The sequence below is a fragment of the Panulirus ornatus genome, chromosome 20, assembly GCF_036320965.1.
Source record: "Panulirus ornatus isolate Po-2019 chromosome 20, ASM3632096v1, whole genome shotgun sequence".
In the NCBI taxonomy this organism is placed as follows: Eukaryota; Metazoa; Arthropoda; class Malacostraca; order Decapoda; family Palinuridae; genus Panulirus; species Panulirus ornatus.
Window position 1 is genome coordinate 15,418,281 of NC_092243.1, and position 14,456 is coordinate 15,432,736.

At 42.0% G+C, this 14,456-nt stretch overlaps 1 protein-coding gene across 1 annotated transcript in view; it reads right to left on the reverse strand.

Moving 5' to 3' along the window:
• Positions 1–3,613: 3,613 nt before the first annotated feature.
• Positions 3,614–14,456, reverse strand: part of LOC139755721 (uncharacterized) — a 35,364-nt gene continuing 24,521 nt past the window's right edge. The window contains exons 2-3 of the mRNA XM_071674358.1: positions 4,060–4,305; positions 3,614–3,843 (exon numbers count right to left, since the gene is read on the reverse strand). Coding sequence (XP_071530459.1) covers positions 3,614–3,843; positions 4,060–4,305 — 476 coding nt within the window. The remainder of the gene's footprint in view (positions 3,844–4,059; positions 4,306–14,456) is intronic.

Consider the following 14,456-nt stretch of genomic DNA (forward strand, 5'->3'; position numbering starts at 1 on the left):
CAGTCTCGTGAATCAAAACTGCTAACACAATCACTCAGCTGCTCCCAAAACACTTGACTCTCATGATCTTTCATCTCATGCCCAGGTGCATAGGCACCAATAATCACCAATCTCTCTCCATCCACTTTCAGTTTTACCCATATCAATCTAGAGTTTACTTTCTTACACTTTCTTCTCATGCCCCTCATTCTTACACTTTCTTCTCATGCCCAGGTGCATAGGCACCAATAATCACCCATCTCTCTCCATCCTCTTTCAGTTTTACCCATATCAATCTAGAGTTTACTTTCTTACACTCAGTCACATACTCCTACAACTCCTGTTTCAGGAGTATTGCTACTCCCTTCTTTGCTCTTGTCCTCTCACTGACCCCTGACTTTACTCCCAAAACATTCAGAAACCACTCTTTCCCTTTACCCTTGAGCTTCATTTCACTCAAAGCCAAAACATCCGGGTTTCTTTCCTCAAACATACTACCTATCTCTCATTTTTTCTCATCTTGGTTACATACACACACATTTAGACACCCCAAACTGAGCCTTCGAGGAGGATAAGCACTCCCCATGCGACTCCTTCAGCTTCTACTTTAAGTTAAAATACAAGGAGGGGAAGGTATCAAGCCCCCTGCTCCCGTCCCCTTTAGTCGCCTTCTATGACACAAGGGGAATGCATGGGAAGTATTCTTTCTCCCCCATCCCCAGGGATATATACATAAATGCCCATACACACATATATATCAACATATTCCATGTGTGGCGAGGTGGCGATGGGAACAAATAAAGGCAGACAGTATGAATTATGTACATGTGTATATATGTATATGTCTGTGTGTTTATATATATGTGTACATTGAGATGTATAGGTATGTATATTGTGCGTGTGTGGACATGTATGTATATACATGTGTACGTGGGCGGGTTGGGCCATTCTTTCGTCTGTTTCCTTGCGCTACCTCGCTAACGCGGGAGACAGCGACAAAGCAAAATAAATAAATAAATAAATACACATATCTGTACACATACATGTATACACACGTACATATTCCTATCTGCTTGCCTTCATTCATTCCTGGCGCTACCCAGCCCCACAGAAAGCAGCATGGCTACTGCCTGCTACAGTGAGGTAGCGTCAGGAAAACAAACAAGTAAGGCAACATTCATTCACACTCAGTCTCTAGCTGTCATGTGTAATGCACTGAAACCATAGCTCCCTATCCACATCCAGGCCCCACAGACCTTTCCATGGTTTACCCTAGACTTTTCACAAGATGTGGTTCAGTCCATTGACAGCATGTTGACACCGGTATACCATATCATTCCAATTCACTCTATTCCTTGCATGCCTCACCCTCCTGCATGTTCCAGTCCTGATCACTCAAATTCTTTTTCACCACATCCTTCCACCTCCAATTTGGTCTCTTGCTTCTCCTTGTTCCCTCCACCTCTGACATATGTATCCTATTTATCAATCTTTCCTCACTCATTCTCTCCATATCTCCAAACCATTTCAACCACCCTCGTCTGCTTTCTCAACCACACTTTCTGTACTTCCACATATCTCTCTTACCCTTACATTACTTACTCAATCAAACCACCTCACACCATATATTGTCCTCAAACATTTCATTTCCAACACATCTACCCTAATCACAGCTGTAGTATTCATGTTATTACATGGAAAACCAAAAGGGAAATGTGAATACTCATCAACAACTGTAAGCAGATAAGGGTTATGTGATGGTGTAGTCGATCCTGTAGTGATGCTGAAGTTGATATTGAGCCTCTCCATAGGTTGTGTCGCCTTTATGAGGGTCGCTTCTGCAAGTTGGTAAACTGAGGCTTTAATTCCACATAAATCCTGCATAAAGCACAAGTCCTCTTGACATCCTTTGTAGAAAAGGGGATATTTTTTGACCTCACATAATGCAGCTGTCAGGTCACTCCAGTATGACAAAGTCCATTACAATGATCAGTGAGTGTAGAAGAGAAAGCCTAGCAGCAGAAAACCCAAGTAAGCGTGTCAAGAACCATATTTTCCTTCCCCAGCTGATACCATATCATGTAGCTAAAAGCTGCAAGTTCTAACCTCCATTCTTGTACCTTGTTATTCTTTATCTTTGTACGTTTTCTGTTTTCAAACAAGAATGCCACAGGGCGTTAGTCAGTAACGAGATTAAAGTAGTGCTGGGCTAAGTAGTGGTTCCACTTACGCACTACTTCTACGATAGCAGTGGCCAATTTCTCTACAAGGTGATAATGCAGCTCACTCCCTTGTGGTGTCCTTGACATAAGGGCAACAGGTTTGTCACCTTGGTTGAGTACTGCAGAAATAGCTACATCAGATGCACCATACTCAACCTCAAAAGGCAAGTTTTCATCAACTGAGAGAAGGGTGGCTTCCTTGAGTTCCTTCTTGAGTAGATTAAATGCATTCAGTGCTCTTTCATCCTATGAACGAAACTTGCTCATTTTTACCTGTGGTTGTATTTTGTTTGAAAGTCTTGGATCCATTTGGCACTGTATGCAAACATCCCTAATGTTCTTCTAAATAACCCTAATCTGCCATTGGAGGAAGCTCTTGTAATGGATGGAGCTTCTCAGGATCTGGCCTTATAACTCCATTCCCCACACAGTAACAAAGAACACTGATGGAACGCACAGACTTGAGTCTTGGATTTATTAAGATTTGTGTCTTTGACTGACGATCTTAAGAAGATGCTGTACATTCTGATCATGCTCCTCTTGCTCAGCAATGGTTATGTTGTCAAGGGAATGCACCTTGTAGGTTTTCCTTCTTAACTTGTCCACAGCTTGCTGAAAGGCAGCTACCCCATTTGTGACCCCAAAAGGAATCCTACAAAATTGGTACAGACATCCATTTGTTTCAAAAGCAGTATATTTCCTATTCCTGTTGCGGTATTTAATAGTAAGCACTTTTCAAGGCAAAAGTAGACAACACAATGTATTTTGCAAGGTCATTCACCATCTCATCAATCCTTGGCAATGGGTATGCATCCAACCCTGTATACTGTTTTACTGTCTGTGAATAATCAATACACATCTTATGCCATTTAGTAGGATCCTTCACAATTACAACTTGAGCTCGCCATGAACAAAAGCTTGTTTCAATCATGCCTCATGAGAATAACCTGTTGTCTTCAGTAAATTCATTATCATCTCTACTAAAATGTCTTGATTTGATAGCAATTGATATGGTTAGGTGACAAATTAGGAAAGAGATGGTTCTTCTAATGCTGCCGCTGAGTGCACAGTATGTATCATCACCATTTAAAGCCAAGCTCAGGCCTGAGTCCACCAAATTCAAATTTCACACTCAGATGCTGTCACTGAAGTCCTGACCAAATATTACATCAGAACATGAGTCACTCAGTATACCAAGTCATGTAGCTGGATATGATTGGTCCCTGAGACTGAGAATAATGTCTACTATATCATATCCTGGAGAACTAGTGTTCAAAGATTTCTAACCCACAGTGATGCCCTTACTGGTTGGATGTACTTTTAATTTCAGTTCCTGTGCAACTCTCATTAATGTAGTTGTCAGTGCTGCATGAATCCATAAGAGCACTCACCTTCCAACCATTGGCAGTCACTCAAGTTGCAGCCTGTAAAAGACCCTGAGGAATATTGGTAATTGTGACCAAGACATGAAAGCTGAACACTGTTGCCATTGAGCCCGATGGCGTTCTGGACTTGCACACTCGAGCAAAATGCCCATTCTTAGCACATTTATTGCTAGTGGCTTCATGTGCCAGACAGCAATTTTGAACATGGTAAGGGCCACAGAAGAAGCATTTCTTTATTGCAGTATAAGTAGCAGCCACTGCAGATATCCCAAAAGGAACTGAAGAATTGTCAGGTATGCTCCTTTCTTAATACCTGCCAAAAAATTCTCTTCAAGGGTTCGTGGATTTACTACAGTAGGTGCATTAGCAGTCTAAGGGGTGTAGGCATCAGCACTGCATTGTGCCAAGTCAAATGAATAAGCTTGTTCATAAGCATTTTGTAGGTCATGTGTCATTTTCCAATGGACACTGACATATTAAAGAAGAGGCAATGCCACTGATGAATGCATCACGAATTAACTCTTCACAATGCTGTTCTGCACTGACAGCTTTAAGGTTACAGTCTTTACTCAACTTACACAGTTCTCTGAGAAATTCATCAAATAATTCACCTGGCCTTTGTTGCTGTGTTGCAAGTAAGTGTCTAGCAAAAATTTCATTGGGAATCTTCACATACAAGTCTTCCAGAGTGGTTATAGCATGGTCAAAGTCTTTGCACTCTTCAGTGCATTCAAACTCATTGTGGGTTGCACAGTTCACCAGTGTTTTGAATTTGTCTGTATGCAGGGCCTATCCCCACACTCCGCAATAAAGCTCGTGAATGTTCTACACCAATGTTGCCACCACTTTGCTGCTGTTGGAGAGCTGGGGGTCAAGCGTGCAGGCTACAACACCTTTTCCATGATTGTTATTTGAGTAAATTGTTGTGAAATAGAAACACTTGGCTGCTGCTTTCCAAGCGTTACTCAGCTTAAATCTAAGGTACAGCCTGAAAACAAGAACAGTAAAGTATTATTTAATAAGTTATAGGTAAAACAAATATAATCTATCATTCTTAACATAGATTAACTCACATGACTGATGTGGCACCATCACCTCAAAGGCTCCCCTTATGTAAACAAAAGTAGACAATGAAAAGCAACTATCAAGCTATGAAAATGCAGCAGTATCAAACAAAAATGAAACATAAATATCACAGTATTCTAACTTCATACATATATATCTTTTGACTTTTCCCACTTTGGTGCCTTCAATTCCTACTTTTAGAAATGATATATACATGATATACAGTTTATTATATATTTGCTAACTTACACCAAATAACCTCTTTCTCAATAAACACCAAAAGTGAGTATAATTATCTCAGTTGATTGTGAGTTGGAGTCCTTGGCCCAGATGCAGTCTTGTAATTCCACAATCTAATCCAGAATATTCAATTTTGGAAAAGATAATCACTGTAATCAACATATTTTGTCCTTTTACTGCAAAACAAGGGAAGTAATGCCTCTTTTATTGTTACAAAAAGAAAAGAAGGAAAGCTTCCCTATAAAGGTGAAAAAGAAAAAGCAGATTCTTTTATGTTTTATTATAACTTCACGTTTTATTGAACATACGAAATACTGGTAATGTGAACAAGCTCTATGTACATCAAGGGGCAGGTAAACAAATATATTTATACACAATGATGCTTGAATTATCTCTCCTGCATCAGCCATTGAGTGCAGCATCAGCAATGAGCTGTCCTTAGCCGGGGTTATTCTGTAAAAGTTGTGACCTTCTGGTTCCCAAATTTAAGCATCTTATCATTTCATCAAAATGAGAAAAGAATTGTAAATGTTCAGGTTAAAACCAAAAATGTTCCTTGAGTGTCTGTGTAAATATATATATATATATATATATATATATATATATATTATCCCTGGGGATAGGGGAGAAAGAATACTTCCCACGTATTCCCTGCGTGTCGTAGAAGGCGACTAAAAGGGGAGGGAGTGGGGGGCTGGAAATCCTCCCCTCTCACTTTTTTTTTTAATTTTCCAAAAGAGGGAACAGAGAAGGGGCCCAGGTGAGGATATTCCCTCAAGGGCCCAGTCCTCTGTTCTCAACGCTACCTCGCTAATGCGGGAAATGGCGAATAGTATGAAAGAAAAGAATATATATATATATGAGAAATACTTAGAAAAGCTAATGGATTTGTATGTAACATTTATGGATCTGGAGAAGGCATATGATAGAGTTGATAGAGATGCTCTATGGAAGGTATTAAGAATATATGGTGTGGGAGGCAAGTTGTTAGAAGCAGTGAAAAGTTTTTATCGAGGATGTAAGGCATGTGTACGTGTAGGAAGAGAGGAAAGTGATTGGTTCTCAGTGAATGTAGGTTTGCGGCAGGGGTGTGTGATGTCTCCATGGTTGTTTAATTTGTTTATGGATGGGGTTGTTAGGGAGGTGAATGCAAGAGTTTTGGAAAGAGGGGCAAGTATGAAGTCTGTTGTGGATGAGAGAGCTTGGGAAGTGAGTCAGTTGTTGTTCGCTAATGATACAGCGCTGGTGGCTGTTTCATGTGAGAAACTGCAGAAGCTGGTGACTGAGTTTGGTAAAGTGTGTGAAAGAAGAGAGTTAAGAGTAAATGTGAATAAGAGCAAGGTTATTAGGTACAGTAGGGTTGAGGGTCAAGTCAATTGGGAGGTAAGTTTGAATGGAGAAAAACTGGAGTTGAATGGAGAAAAACTGGAGGAAGTAAAGTGTTTTAGATATCTGGGAGTGGATCTGGCAGCGGATGGAACCATGGAAGCGGAAGTGAATCATAGGGTGGGGGAGGGGGCGAAAATCCTGGGAGCCTTGAAGAATGTGTGGAAGTCGAGAACATTATCTCGGAAAGCAAAAATGGGTATGTTTGAAGGAATAGTGGTTCCAACAATGTTGTATGGTTGCGAGGCGTGGGCTATGGATAGAGTTGTGCGCAGGAGGGTGGATGTGCTGGAAATGAGATGTTTGAGGACAATGTGTGGTGTGAGGTGGTTTGATCAAGTAAGTAATGTAAGGGTGAGAGAGATGTGTGGAAATAAAAAGAGCATGGTTGAGAGAGCAGAAGAGGGTGTTTTGAAATGGTTTGGGCACATGGAGAGAATGAGTGAGGAAAGATTGACCAAGAGGATATATGTGTCGGAGGTGGAGGGAATGAGAAGTGGGAGACCAAATTGGAGGTGGAAAGATGGAGTGAAAAAGATTTTGAGTGATCGGGGCCTGAACATGCAGGAGGGTGAAAGGCGGGCAAGGAATAGAGTGAATTGGATCGATGTGATATACCGGGGTTGACGTGCTGTCAGTGGATTGAATCAGGGCATGTGAAGCGTCTGGGGTAAACCATGGAAAGTTGTGTGGGGCCTGGATGTGGAAAGGGAGCTGTGGTTTTGGGCATTATTGCATGACAGCTAGAGACTGAGTGTGAACGAATGGGTCCTATGTTGTCTTTTCCTAGCGCTACCTCGCACACATGAGGGGGGAGGGGGATGGTATTCCATGTGTGGCTAGGTGGCGATGGGAATGAATAAAGGCAGACAGTGTGAATTGTGTGCATGGGTATATATGTATGTGTCTGTGTGTGTATATATATGTGTACATTGAGGTGTATAGGTATGTATATTTGCGTGTGTGGACGTGTATGTATATACATGTGTATGGGGGTGGGTTGGGCCATTTCTTTCTTCTGTTTCCTTGCGCTACCTCGCAAACGCGGGAGACAGCGACAAAGCAAAATAAATAAATAAATAAATAATATATATCTTAGATATCTGGGAGTGGATTTGGCAGTGGATGGAACCATGGAAGCGGAAGTGAATCATAGGGTGGGGGAGGGGGCGAAAATTCTGGGAGCGTTGAAGACTGTGTGGAAGTCGAGAACATTATTTCGGAAAGCAAAAATGGGAATGTTTGAAGGAATAGTGGTTCCAACAAAGTTGTATGGTTGTGAGGCGTGGGCTATGGATAGAGTTGTGTGCAGGAGGGTGGATGTGCTGGAAATGAGATGTTTGAGGACAATATGTGGTGTGAGGTGGTTTGATTGAGTAAGTAATAATAGGGTAAGAGAGATGTGTGGTAATAAAAAAGTGTGGTTGAGACAGCAGAAGAGGGTGTTTTGAAATGATTTGGTCACATGGAGAGAATGAGTAAGGAAAGATTGACAAAGAGGATATATGTGTCAGAGGTGAAGGGAACGAGGAGAAGTGGGAGACCAAATTGGAGGTGGAAAGATGGAGTGAAAGAGATTTTGAGTGATTGGGGCCTGAACATGCAGGAAGGTGAAAGGCGTGCAAGGAACAGAGTGAACTGGAACGATGTGGTATACCGGGGCCGACATGCTGTCAATGGATTGAACCAGGGCATGTGAAGCGTCTGGGGTAAACCATGGAAAGTTCTGTGGGGCCTGGATGTGGAAAGGGAGCTGTGGTTTCGATGCATTATTACATGACAGCTAGAGACTGAGTGTGAACGAATGGGGCCTTTGTTGTCTTTTCCTAGTACTACGTCGCACACATGAGGGGGGAGGGGGTTGTTATTACATGTGTGGTGAGGTGGCGACGGGTATGAATAAAGGCAGACAGTATGAATTATGTACATGTGTATATATGTATATGTCTGTGTGTGTATATATATATGTATACATTGAGATGTATAGGTATGTAATTTGCGTGTGTGGACGTGTATGTATATATATGTATACGTTGAGATGTATAAATATGTATATTTGCGTGTGTGGACGTGTATGTATATACATGTGTATGTGGGTGGGCTGGGCCATTTCTTTCGTCTATTTCCTTGCGCTACCTCGCAAACGCGGGAGACAGCGACAAAGCAAAATAAATAAATATAAATATATATATATATATATATATATATATATATATATATATATATATATATATATATATTATTATTTATATTATACTTTGTCGCTGTCTCCCGCGTTTGCGAGGTAGCGCAAGGAAACAGACGAAAGAAATGGCCCAACCCCCCCCATACACATGTATATACATACGTCCACACACGCAAATATACATACCTACACAGCTTTCCATGGTTTACCCCAGACGCTTGACATGCCTTGATTCAATCCACTGACAGCACGTCAACCCCGTTATACCACATTGCTCCAATTCACTCTATTCCTTGCCCTCCTTTCACCCTCCTGCATGTTCAGGCCCCGATCACACAAAATCTTTTTCACTCCATCTTTCCACCTCCAATTTGGTCTCCCTCTTCTCCTCGTTCCCTCCACCTCCGACACATATATCCTCTTGGTCAATCTTTCCTCACTCATTCTCTCCATGTGCCCAAACCACTTCAAAACACCCTCTTCTGCTCTCTCAACCACGCTCTTTTTATTTCCACACATCTCTCTTACCCTTACGTTACTCACTTGATCAAACCACCTCACACCACACATTGTCCTCAAACATCTCATTTCCAGCACATCCATCCTCCTGCGCACAACTCTATCCATAGCCCACGCCTCGCAACCATACAACATTGTTGGAACCACTATTCCTTCAAACATACCCATTTTTGCTCTCCGAGATAATGTTCTCGACTTCCACACATTCTTCAAGGCCCCCAGAATTTTCGCCCCCTCCCCCACCCTATGATCCACTTCCGCTTCCATGGTTCCATCCGCTGCCAGATCCACTCCCAGATATCTAAAACACTTCACTTCCTCCAGTTTTTCTCCATTCAAACTCACCTCCCAGTTGACTTGACCCTCAACCCTACTGTACCTAATAACCTTGCTCTTATTCACATTTACTCTTAACTTTCTTCTTCCACACACTTTACCAAACTCAGTCACCAGCTTCTGCAGTTTCTCACATGAATCAGCCACCAGCGCTGTATCATCAGCGAACAACAACTGACTCACTTCCCAAGCTCTCTCATCCCCAACAGACTTCATACTTGCCCCTCTTTCCAAAACTCTTGCATTTACCTCCCTAACAACCCCATCCATAAACAAATTAAACAACCATGGAGACATCACACACCCCTGCCGTAAACCTACATTCACTGAGAACCAATCACTTTCCTCTCTTCCTACACGTACACATGCCTTACATCCTCGATAAATACTTTTCACTGCTTCTAACAACTTTCCTCCCACACCATATATTCTTAATACCTTCCACAGAGCATCTCTATCAACTCTATCGTATGCCTTCTCCAGATCCATAAATGCTACATACAAATCCATTTGCTTTTCTAAGTATTTCTCACATACATTCTTCAAAGCAAACACCTGATCCACACATCCTCTACCACTTCTGAAACCACACTGCTCTTCCCCAATCAGATGCTCTGTACATGCCTTCACCCTCTCAATCAATACCCTCCCATATAATTTACCAGGAATACTCAACAAACTTATACCTCTGTAATTTGAGCATGTGTGTGTGTGTGTGTGTGAATAAGAGCAAGGTTATTAGGTACAGTAGGGTTGAGGGACAAGTCAATTGGGAGGTGAGTTTGAATGGAGAAAAACTGGAGGAAGTGAAGTGTTTTAGATATCTGGGAGTGGATGTGGCGGCGGATGGAACCATGGAAGCAGAAGTGAATCATAGGGTGGGGGAGGGGACGAAAGTTCTGGGAGCATTGAAAAATGCATGGAAGTCGAGAACGTTATCTTGGAAAGCAAAAATGGGTATGTTTGAAGGAATAGTGGTTCCAACAATGTTATATGGTTGTGAGGCATGGGCTATAGATAGAGTTGTGCAGAGGAGGGTGGATGTGCTGGAAATGAGATGTTTGAGGACAATATGTGATGTGAGGTGGTTTGATCGAGTAAGTAATGAAAGGGTAAGAGAGATGTGTGGTAATAAAGAGTGTGGTTGAGAGAGCAGAAGAGGGTGTTTTGAAATGGTTTGGTCACATGGAGAGAATGAGTGAGGAAAGATTGACAAAGAGGATGTATGTGTCAGAGGTGGAGGAAACAAGGAGAAATGAGAGACCACATTGGCAGTGGAAGGATGGAGTGAAAAAGATTTTGAGCGATCAGGGCCTGAACATTCAGGAAGGTGAAAGGCATGCAAGGAATAAAGTGAATTGGAACGATGTGGTATACCGGAGTCGATGTGCTGTCAATGCATTGAACCAGGGCATGTGAAACTTTTGGGGTAAAACATGGAAAGTTTTGTGGGGCCTGGATGTGGAAAGGGAGCAGTGGTTTTGGTGCATTATATATGACAGCTAGAGACTGAGTGTGAATGAATGTGGCCTTTGTTGTCTTCCTAGCGCTACCTCGCACGCATGCGGGGGTGTCATTTCATGTGTGGCGGGGTGGCATCGGGAATGAATAAAGGCAGCAAGTATGAATTATGTACATGTGTATATGTCTGTGTATGTATATATATGTATATGTTGAAATGTATACGTATATATATGTGCGTGTGTGGGTGTGTATGTGGGTGAGTTGGGCCATTCTTTTGTCTGTTTCCTTGCGCTACCTCGCTAATGTGGGAGACAGCGACAAAGTATAAAATGTAAATAATATATATGATTTCAATGCAAAGGTGAGTGATGTGGCAGTTGAGGGAATAATTGGTGTACATGGGGTGTTCAGTGTTGTAAATGGAAATGGTGAAAAGCTTGTAGATTTATGTGCTGAAAGGACTGGTTACTGGTAATACCTAGTTTAAAAAGAGAGATATACATAAGTATACGTATGTAAGTAGGAGAGACGGCCAGAGAGCGTTACTGGATTACGTGTTAATTGATAGGCGCGCGAAAGAGAGACTTTTGGATGTTAATGTGCTGAGAGGTGCAACTGGAGGGATGTCTGATCATTATCTTGTGGAGACAAAGGTGAAGATTTGTAGAGGTTTTAAGAAAAGAAGAGAGAATGTTGGGGTGAAGAGAAAGGTGAGAGTAAGTGAGCATGAGAAGGAGACTTGTGTGAGGAGGTACCAGGAAAGACTGAGTACAGAATGGAAGAAGGTAAGAACAAAGGACGTAAGGGGAGTGGGGGAGGAATGGGATGTATTTAGGGAAGCAGTGATGGCTTACGCAAAAGATGCTTGTGGCATGAGAAGCATGGGAGGTGGGCAGATTAGAAAGGGTAGTGAGTGGTGGGATGAAGAAGTAAGATTATTAGTGAACAAGAAGAGAGAGGCATTTGGGCGATTTTTGCAGGGAAATAATGCAAATGACTAGAAGATGTATAAAAGAAAGAGACAGGAGGTCAAGAGAAAGGTGCAAGAGGTGAAAAAGAGGGCAAATGAAAGTTGGGGTATGAGAGTATCATTAAATTTTAGGGAGAATAAGATGTTTTGGAATGAGGTAAATAAAGTGCACAAAACAAGGGAACAAATGGGAGCTTCAGTGAAGGGGACTAATGGGGAGGTGATAACAAGTAGTGGTGGTGTGAGAAGGAGATGGAGTGAGTATTTTGAAGGTTTGTTGAATGTGTTTGATGATAGATTGGCAGATATAGTGTGCTTTGATCGAGGTGGTGTGCAAAGTGAAAGGGTTAGGGAGAATGATTTGGTAAACAGAGATGAGGTAGTAAAAGCTTTGCGGAAGATGAAAGCCAGCAAGGCAGCGGGTTTGGATGCTATTGCAGTGGAATTTATTAAAAAAGGGGGTGACTGTATTGTTGAATGGTTGGCAAGGTTATTTAATGCATGTATGACTCATGGTGAGGTGCCTGAGGATTGGCAGAATGCTTGCATAGTGCCATTGTACAAAGGTAAAGGTGATAAAAGTGAGTGCTCAAATTACAGAGGTATAAGTTTGTTGAGCATTCCTTGGGAAATCATATGGGAGGGTTTGATTGAGAGGGTGAGGGCATGTACAGAGCATCAGATTGGGGAAGAGCAGTGTGGTTTCAGAAGTGGTAGAGGATGTGTGGATCAGGTGTTTGCTTTGAAGAATGTATGTGAAAAATACTTAGAAAAGCGATTGGATTTGTATGTAGCATTTATGGATCTAGAGAAGGCATATGATAGAGTTGATAGAGATGCTCTGTGGAAGGTATTAAGAATATATGGTGTGGGGGGCAAGTTGTTAGGAGCAGTGAAAAGTTTTTATCGAGGATGTAAGGCGTGTCCACGTGTAGGAAGAGAGGAAAGTGATTGGTTCTCAGTGAATGTTGGTTTGCGGCAGGGGTGTGCAATGTCTCCATGGTTGTTTAATTTGTTTATGGATGGGGTTGTTAGGGAGGTGAATGCAAGAGTTTTGGAAAGAGGGGCGAGTATGCAGTCTGTTGAGGATGAGAGAGCTTGGGAAGTAAGTCAGTTGTTGTTCGCTGATGATGCAGTGCTGGTGGCTGATTTGTGTTAGAAACTGCAGAAGCTGGTGACTGAGTTTGGTAAAGTGTGTGAAAGAAGAAAGCTGAGAGTAAATGTGAATAAGAGCAAGGTTATTAGGTACAGTAAGGTTGAGGGTCAAGTCAATTGGAAGGTAAGTGTGAATGGAGAAAAACTGGAGGAAGTGAAGTGTTTTAGATATCTGGGAGTGGATTTGGCAGCGGATGGAACCATGGAAGTGGAAGTGAATCATAGGGTTGGGGAGGGGGCAAAAATTCTGGGAGCATTGAAGAGTGTGTGGAAGTCAAGAACATTATCTCGGAAAGCAAAATAGGTATGTTTGAAGGAATAGTGGTTCCTAAAATGTTATATGGTTGCGAGGCGTGGGCTATAGATAGAGTTGTGCGGAGGAGGGTGGATGTGCTGGAAATGAGATGTTTGAGGACAATATGTGGTGTGAGGTGGTTTGATCGAGTGAGTAATAATAGGGTAAGAGAGATGTGTGGTAATAAAAAGAGTGTGTTTGAGAGAGCAGAAGAGGGTGTTTTGAAATGGTTTAGTCACATGGAGAGAATGAGTGAGGAAAGATTGACCAAGAGGATATATGTGTCAGAGGTGGAGGGAATGAGGAGAAGTGGGAGACCAAATTGGAGGTGGAAAGATGGAGTGAAAAAGATATTGAGTGATCGCAGCCTGAACATGCAGGAGGGTGAAAGGCGTGCAAGGAATAGAGTGAATTGGAACGATGTGGTATACCGGGGTCAAGGTGCTGTTAATGGATTGAACCAGGGCATGTGAAGCATCTGGGGTAAACCATGGAAAGTTCTGTGGGGCCTGGATGTGGAAAGGGAGCTGTGGATTCGGTGCATTATACATGACAGCTAGAGACAGAGTGTGAACGAATGTGGCCTTTGTTGTCTTTTCCTAGCGCTACCTCGCGCACATGTGGGGGGAGGGTGTTATTACATGTGTGGTGAGGTGGCGACGGGTATGAATAAAGGCAGACTATGAATTATGTACATGTGTATATATGTATATGTCTGTGTGTGTATATATATGTATACATTGAGATGTATAGGTATGTAATTTGCGTGTGTGGACGTGTATGTATATATATGTATACGTTGAGATGTATAAATATGTATATTTGCGTGTGTGGACGTGTATGTATATACATGTGTATGTGGGTGGGCTGGGCCATTTCTTTCGTCTATTTCCTTGCGCTACCTCGCAAACGCGGGAGACAGCGACAAAGCAAAATAAATAAATATAAATATATATATATATATATATATATATATATATATATATATATATATATATATATATTATTATTTATATTATACTTTGTCGCTGTCTCCCGCGTTTGCGAGGTAGCGCAAGGAAACAGACGAAAGAAATGGCCCAACCCCCCCCATACACATGTATATACATACGTCCACACACGCAAATATACATACCTACACAGCTTTCCATGGTTTACCCCAGACGCTTGACATGCCTTGATTCAATCCACTGACAGCACGTCAACCCCGTTATACCACATTGCTCCAATTCACTCTATTCCTTGCCCTCCTTTC